The sequence below is a fragment of the Lepidochelys kempii genome, chromosome 13, assembly GCF_965140265.1.
Source record: "Lepidochelys kempii isolate rLepKem1 chromosome 13, rLepKem1.hap2, whole genome shotgun sequence".
In the NCBI taxonomy this organism is placed as follows: Eukaryota; Metazoa; Chordata; order Testudines; family Cheloniidae; genus Lepidochelys; species Lepidochelys kempii.
The window spans coordinates 380,730-403,387 of NC_133268.1; the positions used below are offsets into that span (position 1 = coordinate 380,730).

At 62.1% G+C, this 22,658-nt stretch overlaps 1 protein-coding gene across 1 annotated transcript; it reads right to left on the reverse strand.

Annotated features, from left to right (window-relative positions):
- Window positions 1-12,831: 12,831 nt before the first annotated feature.
- On the reverse strand, window positions 12,832-21,719 carry CD40 (CD40 molecule). The gene is made up of 9 exons (XM_073309676.1): window positions 21,178-21,719; window positions 18,463-18,544; window positions 18,141-18,266; window positions 17,792-17,938; window positions 17,368-17,461; window positions 15,293-15,354; window positions 14,593-14,688; window positions 13,996-14,021; window positions 12,832-13,450 (listed from the first exon to the last, which is right to left on the reverse strand). Exons 1-9 carry the CDS (start codon window positions 21,226-21,228, stop codon window positions 13,265-13,267), a joined length of 870 nt encoding a protein of 289 aa, XP_073165777.1. The 5' UTR covers window positions 21,229-21,719; the 3' UTR covers window positions 12,832-13,264.
- Between the last annotated feature and the right edge of the window lie 939 nt (window positions 21,720-22,658).

Sequence of the window (22,658 nt, forward strand, 5' to 3'; positions counted from 1 at the left end):
GTTGCTGCTGGTGCATGCTTGGGTAGCCGTTGGAGGGACAGCATAGTGCAGGCAGACTGGTGTGCTAGGAAGAGCGCATCGTAGGGCAGGGGGCTGGGCAGGGAGTGTGGGACACGGGTGCCTGTCTAGAGACAAGTGACAGCTGGAGACCTGAGACCTGCCTGGGCGGGAGATGATACAGGATGACAACCCTCCTCCCAGGCAGCCAGCGCTGGGCGTTGTTCCCTGGTGCACCTCTCCTGGTGCTGCCATGGGTGTGTGGAGGCTCCTGCTGGCTCTGGCTCTCCTGGCCACACGTTCCTCACGTGTGGGCCTACTGCTGAGCGATCTTCATGGGCCAGCGGGTCTGTGGTTGTTGTGGATTATGGCTGCCTGTGACGAAGTGGGACTGTTCTTAACGTTTCCTCTGAATACTGTACGGGTGCCTCAGTTTCCCCTAGGCATTTCTTAAGTCTCTAGGTGGTGGGATAAGGGGGTGTGATTGTTGCAGAGCAAAGGGCCAGTGTACATATGTCACGGAGTCCCTGGGCGATGCTCTGGAACTGCTCTCCATGAAGCCAGTCAGGACTCTGGGGCAGTCGCCTTTCTGTGAGCAGCCTGTCTTCAGGACACACAGCTCACACAGCTTCCACCTTCCTGGGTCTGACCTCGGAGCATTCAGCATCCTCTGCCCCTCCGTGCGCTTCCCCCCAGTGAGTCCACTCAGGCGGGGCTCCTGGGGAAGCCAGAGGGTCCTGCACCCCAACTTCGCAGTCAGACGTGACTCTCAGCCAGCCAGTAAAACAGAAGGTTTATTAGACGACAGGAACATGGTCTAAAACAGAGCTTGCAGGTGCAGAGAACGGGACCCCTCAGCTGGGTCCATTTTGGGGGGCAGTGAGCCAGACAACCACGTCTGCACTTCACTCCATGTCCCAGCCAGCCCCAAACTGAAAACTCCCTCCAGCCCCCCCTCCTCTGGGCTTTGTTCCTTTCCCGGGCCAGGAGGTCACCTGATTCCTTTGTTCTCCAACCCTTTAGCTCTCACCTTGCAGGGCGGAAGGGCCCAGGCCATCAGTTGCCAGGAAACAGGGTGTTGGCCATTCTCTGTGTCCAGACTCCTGCACACACATGCCCTCTAGGGCTCTGCAATGATCATACACCCTTACTCCACCCCCTAGATACTTAAGAACTGCCTAGGGGAAACTGAGGCACCCCCACACTATTCAGAGGAAACATTAAGAACAGTCCCACTTCGTCACAACATAAATGGCCGACACCCTGTTTCCTGGCCACTGATGGCCTGGGCCTCCCCCTGCAAGGTGAGAGCTAAAGGGTTGGAGAACAAAGGAATCCAGTGTCCTCGTGGCCCGGGAAAGTGACAAAGCCCAGAGGAGGAGGGGCTAAGAGAGTTTCAGTTTGGGGCTGGCTGGGGAAGAGGAGTGAAGTGCAGATGGGGTTTTCTGGCTCACTGCCCCCCAAAATGGACCCCGCTGAGGGGTGCGGTTGTCTGCACCTACAGGCTCTGTTTTAGACCATGTTCCTGTCATCTAATAAATCTCTGTTTTACTGGCTGGCTGAGAGTCCCGTCTGACTGCGGAGTTGTGGGGCAGGACCCTCTGGCTTCCCCAGGAGCCCCGCCTGAGTGGACTCGCTGTGGAAAGCGCATGGAGGGGCAGAGGATGTTGAATGCTCCGAGGTCAGACCCAGGAAGGTGGAAGTTGTGTGAGCTTTTGTCACGGAGTCCCTGGGCGATGCTCTGGAACTGCTCCCTACAAAGCCAGGCAGGACTCTGGGGAAGTCTCCTTTCTGTGAGCAGACTGTCTGCAGGACACACAACTCACACAGCTTCCACCTTCCTGGGTCTGACCTCGGAGCCTTCAGCATCCTCTGCCCCTCCATGCGCTTTCCACAGCGAGTCCGCTCAGGCGGGGTCCTGGGGAAGCCAGAGGGTCCTGCCCCCCAACTCCGCAGTCAGACGTGACTCTCAGCCAGCTAGTAACACAGAAGGTTTATTAGACGACTGGAACATGGTCTAAAACAGAGCTTGTAGGTGCAGAGAACAGGACCCCTCAGCTGGGTCCATTTTGGGGGGCAGGGAGCCAGACAACCACTTCTGCACTTCACACCATGTCCCAGCCACCCCAAACTTAAACTCCCTCCAGCCCCTCCTCCTCTGGGCTTCGTTCCTTTCCCAGGCCAGGAGGTCACCTGATTCCTTTGTTCTCCAACCCTTTAGCTCTCACCTTGCAGGGGAGAAGGGCCCAGGCCATCAGTTGCCAGAAACAGGGTGTCGGCCATTCTCTGTGTCCAGACTCCTGCACACACCTGCCCTCTAGGGATCTGCAGTGATTATACACCCTTACCTCACCACCTATACACTTAAGAACTGCATAGGGGAAACTGAGGCACCCCCACCATATTCGGAGGAAACATTAAGAACAGTCCCGCTTCATCATAGCTTTGTGTCCTGAAGACAGGTTGCTCCCAGAAAGGAGACTTCCCCAGAGTCCTGCCTGGCTTCATGGGGAGCAGTTCCAGAGCATCGCCCGGCGACTCCGAAACACTGTTACAATTCTCCACCCAGCTAACAGGTAAGGTCTAGGGACACTCATCTGCCACTCTCCTCCCCTTCCCACCCTGCTGACTAGACACAGCCATCAGTTCACAAGGCTGCCTAGGCTCATCCAGACTTCCCTTACCAAGCACCTTCCACTGACAACAGATAAACTGCTGCTTTTCTCACTACCCTGAGCTACTTCCAGCAAATCACGGTTACCCTTCACAGGTTCCCTTTTACAAGCTGTTCTCTCAAAGCTCTGTTTTCCTTCCCTTACCAACCTCTGCTTCCACAAGGAACTAGATATTAAAGTCACTGAGAGACGACAAGTCCTATCCAAAGTGTCTAGAGATGAGAGTAGACCTGCCATCCCCTGCATTCTCGAGAGATTAACTACCCAGCTGTTCTGCTCTGCAGACTCAGCTCCCCAGTCTCCCCTCTCGCTGACTGGGCCTGGGGTCACAGCCCCGCTGAGCCCTGTCCCTCGTCGCTCCCTCCCTGCCATGGGATCACTTCCCAGCAGCGCCTCTGAGCAAGGCAATCCTGGTTGGCAGCCGACCTGCCCTGCCTGTGGGTCCCCCACTCACCTGTGGTCTCAGCTCCCCCCATGCTCAGCGCTGCCCTTACTGTCCCCGTGGGGGTAGGCAGCAAGCTCTCTGCTCTCCTTACAGCATCAGAGCCAGCGTGAGCCTCCTCTCTGGTGTGCAGGGGGTCAGGGAACATCTCTCTGTCGCACCCAACCCCAGGAGCCGGTTACAGGCAGGCAGGTACCCTGAGCCTAGCAGCTCCTCCCCACTGCCAGCCAGGTCATCTGCATTTTCACTGACCATTTCCCTCTCTGCCGATTGGTTCCCTAGATTCAAATTCAAATCCTTGGCCATTACAGGAGCAGGGCCTGGATCCTGTCCCAAAGAGACACAGTCATAGAATCATAGAATCATAGAATATCAGGATTGGAAGGGACCTCAGGAGGTCATCTAGTCCAACCCCCTGCTCAAAGCAGGACCAATCCCCAATTTTTGCCCCATACCCCTAAATGGCCCCCTCAAGGATTGAACTCACAACCCTGGGTTTAGCAGGCCAAAGCTCAAACCACTGAGCTCACCTCCCAACAGGGTCTCACAGCTGATATCCTGGAGAACCCCAACAACCAGCCAGCCCCACCCGTCTGGTGTCTACACAGGGATCTGGGCCACAGGCAGGGTGAGGGGCTTCACCCCTGGGATCCTCACACAGCTCACACAGCCCCTCAGCATCTGAGGCTGCACCACCAGGGGCCTGACAACAGTTCTCTCTGTCCCAGGATCTCGCCATCCCTGGAATGTCTCCCCATTGACCATCCCCTTCCGCTCCCACTGGGGATCCAATGGGCCTGACCCCAGGAAACTCCACACAGACATACAGGTTGGGACCAGGAGTGGGAGCCTGTCCACCACCCCACCCATCGGGCTGAAGGAGTCTATGGCCTTGGGACCCAGCAAGGAGCTAGACACCGGGGCTTTACCGCAGGGTCCCCCTGGTTCAAATTTCCAGCCTGCTCAAAGGCAGTGAGGTGGGCATCCACATCCCGCCGCCCCTCCTTAACTAGGGGCAGCAATTTAGTCTCGAGGTTCCCGGCGGAACTGGCCCCCCAGGGTCTATCCCCACTCACCCCGGGTAGGTCCCCTAGGCCTCTCCGCTCCCCCACCGCCAGTTCATGCTGCTGCTGCTTCTGCAGCTCTTTCTCGGGCTCTCGCTGTCTCCCACAGTCCTCTTGCTCTCTCGGACTCAGCTCCAGTCCCGTCCATCTCTGATCCCCGGATGGGGAACCCGATCGTGAAGACCCTCGTCTGGTCGGGGATAGGAGTTTTGGGGATGCCTGGCTCCCACTCCAGCTGCTCCCAGTTCCTGCTATAGCCCCATTTGGGTCAGGAATCTGCTCCTTAGAGCGGTCATCCTCCTCCAGCTGCACGATTAACTCTGCTTTGGTGAACTTTCCAATGCGCAACCCTCTCTTTCTGCACAGGGTTACAATGTCCTTAAGGAGACGGTGACAGACTGTGACGAAGTGGGACTGTTCTTAATGTTTCCTCTGAATAGTGTGGGAGTGCCTCAGTTTCTCCTATGCAGTTCTTAAGTATCTAGGGGGTGGGGTAAGGGTGTATGATTGTTGCAGAGTCCTAGAGGGCAGGTGTGTGCAGGGGTCTGGACACAGAGGATGGCCAACACCCTGTTTCCTGGCAACTGATGGCCTGTGTCACGGAGTCCCCAGGCTGCTCTGGAACTGCTCCCCATGAAGCCAGTCAGGACTCTGGTGAAGTCTCCTCTCTGTGAGCAGCCTGTCTGCAGGGCAAGAAGCTCACACAACTTCCACCTTCCTGGGTCCGACCTCGGAGCCTTCAGCCTCCTCTGCCCCTCCGTGCGCTTCCCATGGCGAGTCCGCTCAGGCAGGCTCCTGGGGAAGCCAGAGGGTCCTGCCCACAACTCCGCAGTCAGAGGTGACTCTCAGCCAGCCAGTAAAACAGAAGGTGTATTAGACGACAGGAATACGGTCTAAAACAGAGCTTGTAGGTACAGAGAACAGGACCCCTCAGCCGGGTCCATTTTGGGGGGCAGTGAGCCAGACAACCACATCTGCCCTTCACGCCTCGTCCCCAGCCAGCCCCAAACTGAAATTCCATCCAGCCTCTCCTCCTCTGGGCTTTGTCCCTTTCCCGGGCCAGGAGATCACCTGATTCCTTTGTTCTCCAACCCTTTGGCTCTCACCTTGCAGGGGGGAAGGGCCCAGGCCATCAGTTGCCAGGAAACAGGGTGTCGGCCATTCTCTGTGTCCAGACCCCTGCACACACCTGCCCTCTCAGGCTCTGCAATGATCATACACCCTTACCCCACCACCTAGACACTTAAGAACTGCATAGGGGAAACTGAGGCACCCCCACACTATTCAGAGGAAGCATTAAGAACAGTCCCGCTTCATCACACCATCTTCAGCAGAGAGGGAATCCCCAGCGAGGTCCTTACAGACCACGGATCCAATGTCATGTCTGCCCTGCTCCGGGGCTTGTGGGAGAAATGTGGGGTCTGGCCCACTTGGACCTCTGCATATCACCCTCCTCCAACAGGCTGGTAAAGAGGATCAGAGATGGGCCTGGTCTCCAGACCAAGAAACAGGTCCAGGCCTTTATTGGGATGGTGGGGTACGACCGGAGGTTTGTACCCCACTTGAGCTCCCTAGCTGCCCCCATCACTGAGCTATGTAAGAAGGAGAAGCCAGGCGAGCTGGTCTGGACTGAGCAGTGCCAGAGGGCTCTCTCTGCGGTGAAGGAGGCTCTAATCAGGACCTGGTAAATCTGGTAAACCCGGACAGTGCCAAGCCCTTTTCAGTGTCACCGACGCCTCAGACGCAGGGCTGGGCACGGTGCTAATGCAGGTCGATGCTAAGCGGGGGAGACACCCCATTGGGTGCCCATGGGCTCGGCCCACTGCCAGTCTGGGGTTCCATCTGCCGGCTCCTGCCAGCCAGGGTCCCGGCTGCCGGCCCCGCTCAGCCCGCGGCTGGTCTGGGATCCCAGCCCTGCCCACACAGAGCGGGTACCTACCTTCTCCCTGGTTCTAGCCCATTCTCTTCCTCTCTCTCTGCACTGAGCTGAGGGTGGGAGTGCACTGAGCACAGGGCTGGGCGTGAAGGAGCAGGCTGGGGCTTAGGGTGAAGGGTCTGGCCAGGAGCTAGAATGAGGGAGGGGGCTCAGGGTTGGGGCAGGAGGTTTGGGGGTGGAGCGCTTACCTGGGCAGCTCCCATTTGGTGCGAGGGGTGCAGGTGGGAATATCGGGAGGTGGGGGGGGGTGCAGGAGCTCCCATTTGGTGCTCAGGATGGGGGTGGGAATGTGGCGGGTGCAAGAGTCAGGACATGGGGTGTGGAGGAGGCTAGGTATGTGTGGGGGGTGCAGCAGCAAGGACAGGGGTCGTGGGCAGGTGCAGGGGTCAGGGCAGAGGGCTGGGGGCGTGTGAGGGGGTGAGGGGGTGCAGGGGTCAGGGCAGAGGGCTGGGGGCGTGTGAGGGGGTGAGGGGGTGCAGGGGTCAGGGCAGAGGGCTGGGGGTGTGAGGGGGTTCAGGGGTCAGGGCAGAGGGCTGGGGGTGTGAGGGGGTTCAGGGGTCAGGGCAGAGGGGTGGGTGTGTGTGAGGGGGTGCAGAGGTCAGGGCAGAGGGCTGGGGGGGTTCAGGGGTCAGGGCAGAGGGGTGGGTGTGTGTGGGGAGGTGCAGAGGTCAGGGCAGAGGGCTGGGGGGGTGCAGGGGTCAGGGCAGAGGGCTGGGGGGGTGCAGGGGTCAGGGCAGAGGGCTGGGTGTGTGTGAGGGGGTGGGGGGGTTCAGGGGTCAGGGCAGAGGGGTGGGTGTGTGTGGGGAGGTGCAGGGATCAGGGCAGAGGGCTGGGGGGGTGCAGGGGTCAGGGCAGAGGGGTGTGTGTGTGTGAGGGGGTGAGGGGGTTCAGGGGTCAGGGCAGAGGGGTGGGGGGTGCAGGGGTCGGGGCAGAGGGCTGGGGGGGTTCAGGGGTCAGGGCAGAGGGCTGGGGGGTGCAGGGGCCAGGGCAGAGGGCTGGGGGGGGTGCAGGGGTCAGGGCAGAGGGCTGGGGGTGTGGGCTGGAGTCATGGGGGTGCTCCCAGGCCCCTGCTCAGAGCGGCTCATGGCAGGGGGCTGGAGGGGATCTGCCCTGATCCCACCCCCCATCCCCACAGCCCGGTCCCCACCTCTTCTCCGCCTCCTCCCCGGAGCAGCGAGGGAGAGCTGCAGCTCCGCTTCTCGGCTCCTTCACCCTGTCCCTGGAGAAGAGCGAGCCGGGGCGGGCAGGATTTTGAATGGCCCACTGCTGCCTGCCGGGGTCCCGGCCTGGGTTCAGCAGCGGGCTGAGCAGGGCCAGCGGATGGCACCCGGCAGGAAGCAGCATGCCATAAAAATCGGCTCTCGTGCCGCCTTTGGCACGCGTGCCATAGGTTGCCGACCCGTGGTCTAGGTGGTGGGATAAGGGGGTGTGATTGTTGCAGAGCAAAGGGCCAGGATACATAAATGGCCGACACCCTGTTTCCTGGCAACGGATGGCCTGGGCCCTTCCCCCTGCAAGGTGAGAGCTAAAGTGTTGGAGAACAAAGGAATCCGGTGACCTCCTGGCCCGGGAAAGGGACAAAGCCCAGAGGAGGAGGGGCTGGAGGGGGAGTCAGTTTGGGCTGGCTGGGGACATGGACTGAAGGGCAGACGTGGTTGTCTGGCTCACTGGCCCCAAAATGGACCCAGCTGAGGGGTCCGGTTCTCTGCACCTACAAGCTCTGTGTTAGACCATGTTCCTGTCGTCTAATAAACCTTCTATTTTACTGGCTGGCTGAGAGTCACGTCTGACTGCGGAGTTGTGGGGCAGGACCCTCTGGCTTCCCCAGGAGCCCGCCTGAGCGGACTCGCTGTGGGAAGCGCACGGAGGGGCAGAGGATGCTGAATGCTCTGAGCCCAGGAAGGTGGAAGCTGGGTGAGCTGTGTGTCCTGCAGACAGGCTGCTCCCAGAAAGGCGACTGCCCCAGAGTCCTGACTGGCTTCATAGGGAGCAGTTCCAGAGCATCGCCCGGGGACTCCGTGACACTGCCATAGAGGCCTGGGTCTCCCGGGGGAAGGGAGGGGGCACGTGCTCGTCCAGGGGATGGGGTAAAACCTTGGATTGGCCCCTGGGGTCGGCAGGGAGCTGCACGTGGTGATGTGCTCTCAGTCTGAGCACTGCGTGGTTCTGTGTCCCTCTGCCCGGCGGGGAGCTGAGCCCCTCTGGCCCCATGCCGGTTCCTGGGGCTACATCCCTGCAGGCTGCACCAAGCTGCTCCGATCGGGGGCAGCGACTGCGCCTCCCATCGTGTCCTGGGGAGAAGCCACGGTGGCTGCCTGCAGCGTGCCGGCACTGCAGGAAGGGTGGGGACCGCTCCCTCTCCCCCTTTCCGGGGCTGCCAGTAAGGGTCTGTCCTGCTGACCCTCCGTTGCCTACCCTCACAGTGCTGCTCGGAGCAGGAGCTGAGTGACAGGGCCTGGGAGCCTTTAACTACACGGGACCAAGGAATCATTTTTCATTGCTTCCTAATAACAGCAGGACAGAAGTAAGTGACTGGTGCAGTTCGTTCGCTCAGTAAAGATTTATACAATCACTTTATCCGGTAATTGGTATTCTGGGGAGAGCGGGAGCTGCGGTTCCACAATCCCCTCTATTTGTTTTCTCTCTTTCTTTCCCCTTTTCAGAATGAGTAATTCTGTCCCTCACAATCCCATTTAAACTGAACGGCTGCAGAGTGAATAATTAGTTACATTCAATTAGGTCTCCTGCGCGCTCCCTTCTCACTTCAGGGGACAGACGCGCTAATGAGATGGCACATGTCTGACACGCGGGAGCGGGTATTAAACACTCTGTGCCTGAGGGGAGATGGGGCAATGTGGTCACAAGCTGCTCAGACAGCAGTGGGGGGGCAGGGCCCTGCCGACCAGCTCAGTGGGGTAAACAGGGATGCCGCATTTTCTCACTCATGCTGTCGATCCCTTTCTCCCTGTCTGGCTCCTTTGGCTACACTTGGAGGCTGCCACCCTCCTTCCCCAGCAGCAGGAGAGGGGCCTGACCACAGACACAGCTCCCCGCTGTCACTAGTGCTGTCTCTTGGGTGATCTGCTGCATGGCTGGCACGGACAGCAGCCCTGGTCCCTCCCGCCCCTGGCCTGTTGGCCTGGCCAGGGGCACTAGGGGCCAAGCATTCCCCTGGCCTATGGGTGGCAGAGGCTTTGGGGTCGCTGGAGGCCTGAACTCTGGCTTCTCTCCACAAACGAGGGGGCAGGTGCTTACTCCTGTGTGTTTCTCGACACAGAAGCACAGACTCTGCATGATCACCTGACTCCAGGAGCTGGGGCTTTCAGAAAAACGCCAACCCTTGCAAGACCTGCCAGCTGTGGCAGTCCAACCTGACAGTTCCTCAAGGCAGGCCAGGTGCCACGCTGGTGCTGCACCGTTAACCACAGATAGTCCCCGAGGTGGTGAGAATGGGGGCTGACCTTTCACCCCAGGGTCACCAGTCTGACCCCAGCCCAGTCCCAACAGCTGCTCAATGCTGTTCTGACCGGCTGCCAGCCAGCCTGGCGCCTGGTGTGAAATTCACTGGGGTGGACGGAGGAGAGAGGAAACGAACCACAGCTGGGAAGCAGGGCCTGTCACGCCAGCTGCACTGCCCCCAGCCCCAGTGTGCCAGCCCCCAGCCGCAGCACCCCAGGGTCTCCACCCCAGCCGGGGTGGAAGGAGAACGCTGGCTGCCTGTCCTTTTGAGTAATGCCAGGGCGCCGGATTGGCTGCCCTCCACTCACCACGCCCTCCTCGAGGCCACATAACCCGCCACACCCACAGGCTTGTGCCCGTCGTGGCTCGGCTGCCCTGCAGGGTCCGGGTGACGCTGCCCTTAACACGCGCTGAGGTGCTGGGGGTGAGGCCGGCACTGTCGCCTGGCAGAGCCGGGAGCGCAGATCCCAGCTGGCTGCAGTGGACAAAGGGGACCCAGGGGTCAAGCCCGGGGCCGGGACCAGGCAGGGAGTTCGCCTGTGGCACCTGGAATGGGTGCTGCTACTGATTCGCCATCCCAGCCTCGGGCAAGCTGCGAGCTGGAGAATGTCCTCCCCCCTCACAAGCCAAGCCACCGACCTCAGCGGGGCAGAGACATGCCCGAGGTCAGGGACCTGGCAGCAGGGTGGGACCAGCACCCAGGCATCCTGGCTGCTGGGCTCTGGGCCAGGCCCTGCTGGTCAGCATGAGAGCACCCAGGGTGCGGGGTGTGGCTGGCATGTCAGAAGGGGGGGCTCCGCATGGGGAAGGGACAGAGGGGCCAAGTGCTGAATTTGTCATTTTCCTCCCTGAGTCCAGGCCACGTTTGTGCCTGCTGCCCAGCCCCCTGGCTGGATCCTGCCCGCTGCCCCAGCCGGACATCAGCTGTGCTGCTGGGACCTGCCTGCTGCCTTGCACCAGGTGAGAACCCAGCGGGGCCCCGAGGGCAGGGCCATGTCCCCCGCCCTCCCCCCGGCACTGGGCTGCTGGCCTGCTGGCCTGGGGGAGTCATGTGGAGAGCAGCACATGGGTTACCCCTTTAAACCAGGAAAGCTGCCAACAGGCTTTTAACTCCCTTACTACACCTTGCATTAGGTTTTAAGAGGGGCCTTAAATAACATGCCTTTACAGCTATTCCAGCTGCTTCCGGTGCCCTGATTTCTGGCCTCTTTTGTGTTGTCATGCTCGCGCCTGGCCAGGTTACGCGTTCCAGCCACTTCCCCGCTAACGTGGGCCTCCAGCCAGGCAGGTGGGGAGCCTGGACCCCACTAGACGCCTTCTGGCACAGGGCCTCGGCTATGCCCCGGGCGCAGCCTGCGGCCCCCTCAGGCGGGGCCATGCTCTCGCCGCAGGCAGGCAGCTATCAGCACGGCCCCCTCAGCAGGCCACTGGCCCAGCTCCTTGCCACCTGCACTTGGCAGGAGCCACAGGTCTCTTCTGGCAAGGGCCAGCTGGGGCAATTTCTCCCCCACCAGGCACGGCCACCAGCAGGGCCCTTGGCACCCCATCTCCCCAGCATCAACTCCAGACTCGGCTTTTCTCAACGCATCCTGCAAATGATGGGGAACACGTCACCGCCCCGATCCAGCCCCACACCCTGGGCCCTGCCCTGCCATGCAGGGACAGTCTGAGGGCAGCTCCGCAGCAGCTGGAGCCGGGGAGGCAGCCAGGAACGCCCTGTATGGCTCTGGGGAGTGGGAGCCGGGGGAGTGTGGCACACTGCTGGAGAGCTTCCTTTCTGCAGGGGGTCTAGTCCCCAGAGCTGGGCTGGGACGCAGGTTCCTGCCAGTCCAGCCCCATGCCCAGGCTTCTCACCTACAGTGCCTCCTCCCTACATATTCCGCTGCCCTTTGCCTCTTGGAACTGGGCATCTGTCATTCCTGGGGCAGCCGCTGCTCCTGGCAGGGCCACATTGACCTCTGCACCAGTGCTGCCCCAGGAAAGGGCTGTCACGCTGGGCAGGCCAGACCCTGCAAGTCCTGTCTTCTGCTGAGCAATCCAGGCGTGGGCTCAGAACGGCCAGGGGCCCCAGGGACAGGAGGGGCATGGAACAGGGGCTGAATGCCATGAGGGTCGATCTGTTCAGCTGGGGGGTGTCTCCTTGGGGGAGGGTGCAGGCCCCCAATCTATCCTGCCTGGATCCAGAGAATAGCAGGGCACGCTCATAACCTGGGGGAGGGATCCTCCCCTGGCATGGGGACTGTGGAGCTCTGCTCCTGACCCCAGCTCCGCGAGCTGCTGGCTGGGCAGCAGGTCTGCCAATGGGCTGTGCAGACGCCCAAGGAGAGATTGAAGGAGACCCTAGTGCCAGGAGTGGGCTGCGGCGCTCGCACACTGTGAGGATAATTATCGTTTAAATACCAGCTTTTTGTCAATGGTGTGGTGGAGAATAATTGAGCATAATTGTTCCCATTGTAACGGCAACGGCAGAGTGAGGAGGAGAGGAGCAATAACCACAGAAATGTCAACCTGTCAGCCGTAAATACTCCAACTCCTTCTGAAGGTTGGCTCCATGGGGGGGCCCTCGGCCCAGCTGGGGGGGCAGTGCAGAGAGCCAAGCACCTGGCATGCACGCATGCCAGTATCAGCATACATGTCTGCATGTGTTTACCTGCACACGGGGTGAGCGAGCACGTGTAGGCCAACTGGTGTATGTGCACGGGGGTGGGTACCCACAGGTGGGGGTGCACGTGTGGGGCCATGAGGCAGGTGTCAGGCATGGGGGGTGCACTGAGAGTGGTGGGGTGAGCCGCTTACTCATCCTCTCTGCATGCTGAACCCCCTCTCCGCCATCCCTGCCAACCTCCTGCCTCACCCCTCCTCGGTGCATGCCAGGCCCCTGCCCCCTTTCAGCTCAGTTAAAGCCCCTCGTACGCAGCAAGGCCGTAAGCGCAGACTGGGAGCGCAAAGGCTCTATTCCCGTGGGGGAGGAGGAATCAACAGCTGTGAGCAGTGCACCGCACTGGGGCCAGCTCTGTCCATGGGGTGCTGCCCCGCCACTGCCCGGAGCGGCACCCCCTACACCAGTGGTTCTCAACCAGGAGATGCGTACCCGGCGGGGTACACAGAGGGGTACGTCAACTCATCTAGATATTTACCTATTTTTACAACAGCCTCCATGAAAAGCACGAGGGAAGTCAGAACAAACTAAAATTTCATCGGGACACTGCCTGGTTTATACTGCTCTACTCACCGTACTCTGAAATGTACGTACAATAGTCATATTCCAGTCGCTTTATTTTAGAACGATATGGTACAATGAGAAAGCCAGCCATTGTTCAGTACTAGTGCGCTGGGACCCTCTGGGATTTCTATGTCTGACTTTGCAAGCAAGTCGCTTTTCTGTGAGGTGAAACTCGGGGTACGCAAGACAGATCAGCCCCCTGAAGGGTACAGGAGTCGTCGGGAAAGGGTGAGAGCTGCTGCTCCACCCCACTCTCTGTACGCGCCCATGAATGCTCTGCTCCCGGCTGTGCTGGGCACCGTCTCTCTGCCCCCGCCAATACCCTGCGGGGCCGAGGCAGGAGGGGCGGAGGGCTGCGGGTTGCCCCGTGGCACAGCCCCCGGGGCTGGGCCCTGCTGTGTGCTGGGCGGAGGAGGCCAGCCCTGGCTGTGTGTGCTGGGGGAGGCAGATGCTCCCCGCGACAGGGCCTTACAGCCTCTCCTGCTCCGAGATGCGGCTCTCCTTGCCGTCCTCCTGCGCCACGGGCTGGCGCCCCAGCAGGGTCTCCTGCACCGGGAAGTCCTGGCGCTCGTCGTGCTCCTCGCACCCCGCCGTGGCTGGCTGCCGGGGCGGTGCCTGCAACACAAGCTCCACGGGATCCGGCAGCTCCAGGCCCTGCCAGGCAGGGGAAGGTGAGGTGAGCAGAGGAGGGGGTCCCGTGTGGGGCCAGACCTACGCCTCTCCCCGGGCTGCTGCTGCCCCCTGCTGGGCTGCTGCGGGATAACGGGGCCTACGCCCCCCGGCACAACCCCCCCTCTCCGGGGCAGACGCACGGACTCTGCCCCAGCCCCCTGGGAAGGCCCCACTGCCCTCCCCGCACAGGGCGGTGTCCCCTCGGGGCCAGGCTTGGGACAACACCCCTTTTGCCCCCACGGGGACAGGGCCCAGGCTGGCTCCCACCCCAGGGCATCTCGCTCTGCACCTGCTCTGTCGTCCCCTCTGGCCCGTCCCTGCTCCCGCACGCCAGCGAGCAGCAGGGGGACCCCGGGGCCTGGTGCCGCCTGCCCGGGGAGCAGCAGCCGCTCGGGGCAGAGCATGTGGCCTGTCCCGGTGGGCCGGGAAGGGGAACCCCCTGCTCGGGGCCAGGTCCCTGACCGTGCTCGGCCGCCTGGCAGCTGCTTTCCGGCCCCGGGGAGCGTGGGCAGCGCTGGGTGACGTACCTGCTTCTGTGTGCACTGCTGCAGACCTAGACGGGGATGGGGACAGAGGGGGAGAGTGAGACTCCGGCCAGGCCCAGTGTGGACACCCAGGGTGGGGAGGGGGAGAAGATGAGAGCCCCAGCCAGGCCCAGCCCAGACACCCCATGGCGGGATGGGGGGGCTGCCCCGGCCAGGCCCAGCACGGCATGAACACATGCTCACCTTGATCTGGGCTCTGCCATTGTGTCCCCTGCTGCCCAGGGTGCTACAGGCCAGAGCCGTGGCTGGGGCTTGACTCAGCCTCACAGAGCTCCCAGCCTGTGCTGGTCAGTGGGTAAAGCAGCAGGTGCCCTGCCAGGGGGAGCCAGGCTGCTGGCACTGCCATGGCAGTCTGGCGTTAGCGCACATGGGCCCCAGAACCATGAGGTTTATCCCCAGAACAAGCTGAACCGTGATGCCTCAAGCCTGGGCAACGGCAGGCCCCCGGTTGGCAGAATGGTGGGCTCAGCCATGAGTGGTGGAGGGCGAGCACCCTGCTGTGCCCAGGCCCTGGCCCAGCCCACGAGTGGAGGGAGACGCCCGTCCCCTCTCCCTCCCTCCCGCGCCCCCCGTGCTCACCTTTCTGATACAGGCAGAAGACAGTGAGCCCCAAGAGACAGGCTGCAGTAAAGGCCATAATGGAGATCAGCACTGGGGAACGGCCACGGCCAGGCTCTGACAAGAGAAAAGGGAGACGGCTGCTGAGCCCTGTGCTCCCAGCGTAACGCCCTCCCCCTCACACTGAGCCGCTCTCAACCACATCCCACCTACAGCACCCACTGCTGGGGAGACCCCCCACACCAACAGGAGCGGCAAGTACTGCATATCGGCATTCAAAGGGAGCCTGAAGCTCCTCGCAAACTGTATTGTGTCTGCAGGGATCAACGCGTCCACCAGTGAAATGCAGCCAACTCTGGGGAGGACCTGGCAGCTTTCTACAGCTGCACAGCACTGTGAGACAGGGACTGCAACAGCAGGGGCCGGAGGGGGCAGAATGGATGCGCCCCCCCGGCGCAACACGCTCGCCCTGGCAGAACGCACTGCGAAGCGTTAGCTGACGCACACAGCCAGGCCCTGGGTTCTGTGCCACCCACAGGCAGCAGATGCCGCAGCGCTGCACGCCTTCGCAGGAAGAGCGCTGGGGCAGACTGGCGCACGGTTCCCCTTGCCAGAGTGCTGGCCAGACTCGAAAGCCCTGGGGTTCCCCATCCAAGAACTCACCCACCTGGGATCTGCACAGCTGTTGCACGCTGACAGCCACAGGCTGCTTGGCACTTACCACAAGCCACATCCAAGAGGTTTGTCCCAGTCGTCTTCAGCACCAGCCCCCGCGTCTCACACCTGCAGAGAGGGGCAGAGCTGGGTTCATACCTGGAGCCAGGAGGGCAGCAAAGCACCCTGCACGTGGGCACCGGGGAAACACGTCACACAAGGAGGAGAGCTGCTGCTGTGAAAGGGGCCCGGAGCTACGAGCTGGCAGTGCGCTGCAGTGCGTGGGGAGAACAGCACAGACCAGGCCCCAGGGAACTCAGTGGGCTGGACCCCAATCCCCTTCCCAGCGGTTTAAATCCAGAGCGAGCCCCTGGCTGCAACTGCACTCACACCCGGTAGCCAGACCAGAGCTGAGGAGGCAGATGTGGGGAGCTGCCTGCAGGAAGGGAGGGGCCCGGCTAGAAGCCCGTGCCCTCAACCACGGGATTGGGCCCTGCCCTCTGCCTGGGTAGCAGGGAAGGGAGTGTGATGCCCTCCCTCAGGCATCTCCTGGCAGCCACCCGCCAGCCGGGGGTGTTTGCCCCGGCCTGCTGCTGAGACGGGAAATACCTGTGAGCTGCAACGGCTGCCCCTAGGCCTGGCCCCAGGCGCTCTCCTTTGGTCCCTGGGCCGCAGGGACACGGAGCATGATGCGCACGATGGGCCGTCTGGGAGCCCCACGGAGCACCTCGGCAAGGTGCTACTGGTACGGCCCGCGGGCTCCTGGCCTGCAGCAACGGGGTTGGCCAGGCGACGTGGGCTCATGGGTAACCCCACCTGCCCAGCAGTGCACCCAGCTCTCGGGGGCTCACTTCAACCAGGAGGTTGAGCCATTGGGAAGGGTTCAGCAAAGAGCTCGGAGACTGACTCAGGGCTGGGAAACCTGCCTCCAGGAGAGCCTGCCACAGCGTGGTGGGGTTATTAGGGCCAAGAGACGGCTGCGAGGGGACTTGGTCGCAGTCTCAGGCCCTACGTGGGGTGATGTCTGCTAGCAGACCGAGGCCAAAAGAGAACCAGCCGGGGGAGCTGCAACGTGACAAATGCAGCCAGCAAACAGGGTGCAAATTTCAAGCAGAAAAAGTGTCATTATCCCAGGAGCGGCTTCCCAAAAGACAGGGGGACACGCAGCCCTGGACTCCTCAATGCAAGACCAGCTGTCGGGTTCCCAAAGATTCCTCCAGGGGTTATGGGGGGTGCCACGCAGGGGTCAGCTCTGTCCCTCCCCCCAGTGGTTATGGGGGGTGCCATCCAGGGGTCACCTCTGTTCCCCCCCCAGTGGTTATGGGGGGTGCCATGCGGGGGTCAGCTCTGCCCCTCCCCCCAGTGGTTATGGGGGGTGCCATGCGGGGGTCACCTCTGTTCCCCCCCCAGTGGTTATGGGGGGTGCCATGCGGGGGTCAGCTCTTCTCCCCCCCCCAGTGGTTATGGGGGGTGCCATGCGGGGCTCAGCTCTTCTCCCCCCCAGTGGTTATGGGGGGTGCCATGCGGGGGTCAGCTCTTCTCCCCCCCCCCAGTGGTTATGGGGGGTGCCATGCGGGGGTCAGCTCTTCTCCCCCCCCCAGTGGTTATGGGGGGTGCCATGCGGGGGTCAGCTCTTCTCCCCCCCAGTGGTTATGGGGGGTGCTATGCGGGGGTTAGACTAAGGGTCAGACTGGGTTCTTCTGGCCCTTTTGTCCCTGCTGCGCAGCCGGGGGGCGCTGGGCTGGAAGGGGCGCTCTCCGGGGCGCATGGCCAAGGGACGGCCCTTGCAGCCCGCTCCACTCACCCACGTGCTGCCCACTGCCCATTTCCAGTGGTGGCAAGAGCAGCAAAGGGGAAGAAGGCAGCTGCTGGGCCTGGCAGCCGAGATGACAGGGTGGCTGGGGTGCTCTGCTTGCCCCTGTGCCCACTCCCCCGGCCTGCGCTCACAGTCTGTGCCACCCCACCCAGGCCCTACCAGGGCTCAGGTCACCTGCTGCTGCACCTATGTGGTGCACCCCCCCCCACCCATGCCACCTGCAGCAGGAGCTGAGCTGGCATGAGCAGCACGGGCTGTGTGGCAGAGAGAGGGCTGGTGTGGGCGCAGCCTCAGCTGCCTTTGAATCAGGAGTTTCGGGTCTGTACCTTGTCCAGGGGCGGCACGGCTCGGAGGCGGAGGAGGTGTTGGAGAAGCTGCCATGTTCACACGGCACGCAGGCTGTGTCTGAAAAGTTGTCGGCTGGAATGGAGCAGAGTGGGCAAAGGGCAGGTCAGTGTCATGCCAGGGGAAGGCAAGGTGGTTTGCAGGTGCCAGGCAGGGCCCCTAGTTCCCAAAGCCCTCGGGCAACTGCAGCAGGGGATGGAACAGCTGAGTGATGCCAGCCTGTGCGCGTCTCCCCAGGAAGCACTGGGTGCCCCTCACTAGGGCAAGACCCTGGCACCCCTTGTAGGGGAAGCCCTGGTGGGACTCTGATCTGGGGGGCGTGATCCCTGGGCCGCGCTGGGGTGAATCAGCTCCAGCCCTGGCCCCCAGCAGGGGAGCTCTCGGCTAGCTGGAGCATCACCTCACCTTTCCGAGCGACTCCTTCGCCCGGCTTGCACTTCGTGACGTTCAAGCAGGTCTGGCAGGCGGGGCTGGAGCAGAACATGCCCTGCAGGCACTCGCACACGGCATCGCGCTTGGCATCCCCGGGGCTCCTCGTGAGAAGTCCAGCGTCTGGGCAAAGGGGATGAGACAAGGGATCAGCACTCCAGGGAGTCGGTGCCGGCAGCACCTCCTGCCAAGCAGGCCATGAGCCTAGGATGGCAGGTGAGCAGGGGGCGGGTGCCAGGCTGCAAGGACCCCAGGAGCCGCTGAACATTAGCCAGGAGGCCTGGTTTCACCTCCCCCAAGAATGAACACCCCCAACGGCACCTACTCAAATCGCAGGATCTGTGGGGGGTGCAGTGTCTCTCCTTGGTCCAGCCGGACTGGAAGTGTCTCGTCTCGCACGCCCCGCAGTCAGTGTTCTTCGAGGCCGTGCAGTCAGACAGCAGCTTCTCTCCTGCAACGCAGAGCACGCAGGGGTCAGCGAAGAACAGCGCCTCCTGCTGCCAGACCCAGCACGGCCAGACCCAGCCTCTCCCAGCAGGAGGCACTGTAGGGAAGACTGAGAACCCCGGCTGCCTCAGGGGAGCAAGGCAGAGAGTCACGTCCCAGCCCCCGGCGAGGCTGCCCGGAGTCGGGACACTGCTCCATACCTGGCCCACAGCGGCGGCAGCACCTGCCATCATGCGGATACTGCTCTGGGGTGCAGTTCACGTCGCTGCCAGACGCCCAGTGCTGGAACAGAAGAGAGCAGCGAGTTCAGCCAGGGACGGGTCCATGCTCCATGACCCCCCGCATTCTTCCTTGCCCCCTCGCTCCTGCAGGCAGCTCACTTGGCCTCTGCATCCCAGGCCCTGTGCAGACGCTGCTCCCTGCACTCTCACCAACACCCACGTTAACCACAGATCGTGCACAGCTGGGTTCAGCTGCCTCCGCAGTGCCAGGCCTCCCTTGAAGTGGGATCCCACCGGTTCCGGTGTGGTGTGCGGGTGCAGCTCTCTCTCCTGCTTCACCTCGCAGCTAGTGAGCACGGTGCCACTCGGGTGGCAGCCTGTGCCAACAGGGCACGCCTGGGCACCACTGACAGGAGTTACCGCCCTGCCTGCCCCTGCCCACGGGCTGCCAGCTTCAACCCCTGCGGCGGGGGGCAGGGCACAGAGCAGACCCAACTGCCCCTTCCTCCCGTCGCCGTGGGGCCATCCTCCCAGGTCAAGGGGGGTTGAAGGGAGGAGCCTGTAGGCACTGGGGCTTGGATCTGGGGCAGCCCTGGTGCCCCAGGGGAGCCTCTTCTCCCGCTTGTGACAGTGACCCACCAAGCCCCAGCCCTGCACCAGCGAACCAAGCAGGTGCCTGGGGCGGCCAATGTAAAGGGGCGGCAGGACGGCGGGCTCTGGGGCGGCAATCCGCCCTCGGCGGCAGTGGGAATTCGGCAGCTGCTCCGTCACAGCGTGCTTCACGCACTGCGCCAATTCAGCAGCGGGGACGCGACTCTTCTTCGGTCGCCGGCAGCAATTTGGCAGCTGCACCATCACTCCGCCTCCGTGTTTGGTGGCAAGGTTTTTTGTTTTGTTTTGTTTTTGCCGCTTGGGGCGGCAAAAACGCTGGAGCCGGCCCTGCCCGGGAGTGGCCAACGGGCGCATGCTGGCAGAGCCCTGGCTGCCCCGGGGAGTTCTCTGAGAAACAGGATTTGGGCTGAAAGGGGAATCAAGAAGAAAGATTCTGACCTCCCGTGTCACTAGCAGCCTCCATGTTGGGAAGGGGAACTGAATGGGGCCCAAACCCCCAGCCTGGGCCGGGCCCCTGCTTTGCCAACCCTACAGGATTGTCCTGGAGTCTCCAGGAATTACAAATTAAACATTAATCAGAGATTATGTCTTGTGCTGAAACCTCCAGGAATACGTCCACCAAAATTGGCAACCATAGCCCCTGCGTCTTCCCCCTCAAAATGCCTAGTTCAGGCCCATGCTGCAGGCCTGGTCCAGCCCCTCCCCACATTTGGAGAGTGGAACCCCGGAGCCTCTGCTTGGAATCTGGCAGCCCCAGCCCCAGTGTTGCTTGTTCAGCTGCCATCTATGCTGGTTCGGGAGCATCCCTGGCGTCCTTGGGGAGTGCCACGCTGCATCAGGCCACTATTTACTTTTGCTTCCTTGCAGGCCTGGGACTGGTGCCTGTTGCATTCCTGGACACTGTCACAGCTTGTATCCTCCCCCAGCACCTTCTTTGTTACCCAAAGCTGCCCCATCCCTCTGGCCACCTCTCCTGCCCCCTCAAACCAGCCCTGCCCCTGCTGTCCCTATGCCACAGTTACGCTCCCTAACCGGAGCCAGGGTCCCGGAGCAGCAGGAGAGCAGTGGCTGGGTGTGGGCTCAGCTCTTGCTTTGTCTCTGGTGGTTACTCCAACCCCCTATTTCAGAAAGAAAGTGAAAGTGAAGCCAGTAGCCTGGCTAGAGGGGAGCAGGGCAGCAGCCTGGCCCCAGCTCCGGCTGGGCCCTTTGGACAGGGAATAGGGACTCCAGATCCTGCCCTCCCTCCCCACTACACCCCAGTCAAAACCTGGAGCCCCAGGGGTGCCAGACAGCAGGGTGGACCGTCTGGGAGGCAGGGAAATCAAAGCAGATGAAGGGAAATTCCCAGCCACAAAAATGAGGAACCAGCAAACTGCCAGGCCAGAGCAGGAGCCTTCGTTCTCACAGATGCTGTGAGCCTAGGTTCCCCCCAGGCAAGATCCCCAAGCCCAGGATAGGGGAGAGGACAGAGATGGGGGATATGCGCTCCCCTCCCCTCCCCTCGGGGCTCTCTCCCCCACCCCAAGAGCAGAGCCTGTAAACACCACTGGAGGCCACCCCCCCCCCCCCGCAGCTGGGTATATTCTGCCAGCCCTGGCAGCTCCAGGGCAGGGATGGAAGACGCATCACGGGGCCTTTACAAGGAACCTGGGCAGAGCCCGGGGCCATGGGCTGTAGGGCGGGATCCGCCCTGTGCACTCCTGGTGCCATTGCTCATGTCGAGGGAGCTGTGATTCCAGCCAGCCAGAGGGAGCCCTGCATCTCGCCCACCACACCCCAGTCTGCGCGGCACCGGGGGCTGTCGCTGGCCCCCTCCAGGCCGGAGAACACCCTCCTCCGATCGGCCCTCGAGTGGCACCAGGCTCGGGATTCGCTCTGCCAGTGAGGCCCAAGGGAGGGGAAGTGGGGCAGTGCCACCCTCTCGCCCCCTCGCTGCCCGGGTAGGGGCATTGGCTCCTATGAGACGGCAGGGCAGAGCCCTGCCAAGCCCCCGAGTGCCCTAGGGAGCCGGGCTCTGCGTGCCAGGGCTCTGCAGCCGGCTGCACCATCGCGGGCTTCCCAGGGAAAGAAAGTGAAACTCACCGTGAGCAGACAGCCCCCGAGCAGCAGGCAGAGCAGGCGGCAAGGTGGCATGGTGCAGCTGGGCCTTTGGCAAGCAGCTGGGAGGGAGGAGAGGCAGAGCTGCTATAAACTCCTCAGCCTCAACACCCGCCCAGGAAAGGGGCTGGGCAGCCCCCAGCAGCAAAACTCCTCCTCCCTCGGCATCCACCGCTGGGGCTTGCCTGGGCCAGGACTTCCCCAGGCAGCCTGTGACCAGCGGGCCCCTGGCAGGGCAGCGTGTGCAAAGCAGCCAGGCTGGAAGGGCCCCCTCGCTGGAGCCGCGTCCCCAGGGGCATGGAGGGTGCTGGGAGCCATTAACCCGAACTGCAAACCCCATGTGTGATGGAAACCATGTCAAGCCAGGGGGTGCGCCGCCCCCCGCCACAGCACCCGTGCCCCCAGGCAGCTCTTGGCTCTGTGTCAGCCTGGCCACAGCAGCGAGTCAGCCTATGGCACTGGGCAGCTAGGAACTTCCAGCGCAGCCTGCAGGCAGCTCCCCGCCCCAGGGCAGACAGGGCCATCGCCCCACAAGGCCCTGGGGACAACAGCAGGGCCCATCAGTGCCGGGGGCCGCTAGGGGCTGGGGCACGCCGTGACTGGTGGGGAGCAGCGGAGGCCAGTGCATCGGAGACACAGGAACACTGGGGTCCCTTGGTGATCTGCCCCCGAAGACAGGGGGGGCAGGCCGTCTGGCCCACCCAGAGAATGTGCGGGGGTCGAGTGGGACGAGCGCCGGGCTGCCCCTTCTGCCCACCAGACTGAAGGGTCAAGCTGCCAGGATGACTATGAGTCACCAACATAATGTGGCCGTGACAAAGGCAAATGCGAGCCTAGGATGTCCCCGGTGAAGCAGCTCCAGGCGCTAGAGAAGAATAGTAATGCCATTGCCCAAGGCCTGGTGAGCCCACAGGTGGAATCCTGTGTGCAGGCTGGGCACCCGTGGTCAAGAAGGATTAATTTACACTGGAGCAGAGGCAGAGCCAGAGAAGAGTGACTAGGTGCTCAGGAGACTGGAGGGCTGATTTCATGAGAAGAGCCTGGCTTGGTTAGTCTAGCAAAAAGCAAGCTGAGCAAGCCTATGAGTGCACTCTGGAAACACATTGGGGATTAACCCCAGAGAGGGTGAAGAGCTATTGAAGCTAAAGAACAAGGCTGGTACAAGACTGAACAGCTAGAAACCAGCCAGGAACAAATTGCAGCTGGAATTTAGAAAGTTACGGACCATCAGAAGCTGAGGTTCTGGACCAGCCTCCCAGTAGGAGTTCTGGAGGCAAACAGTTTTACAAGCGAGCGGGACCAATGTATGGTGTCCCTAGCCTCTGTCTGCCAGAAGCTGGCAATGAGCGACAGGGGATGGATCACTTGGTGATTCCCGGTTCTGTTCCTTCCCTCTGAAGCCTCTGGCACCGGCCACAGTCGGCAGACAGGGTACTGGGCTAGATGGGCCTTTGGTCAGTCCCCAG

Coding starts and splice junctions, on each gene's coding strand:
- CD40 (XM_073309676.1), bottom strand. CDS start 21,228: ATGCCACCTTGCCGCCTGCTCTGCCTGCTGCTCGGGGGCTGTCTGCTC. Junction 17,939..18,140: donor CCACAGATCCTGCGATTTGA/GTAGGTGCCGTT, acceptor CCCTTTGCCCAG/ACGCTGGACTTCTCACGAGG. Junction 14,689..15,292: donor CCTCTTGGATGTGGCTTGTG/GTAAGTGCCAAG, acceptor TTCTCTTGTCAG/AGCCTGGCCGTGGCCGTTCC.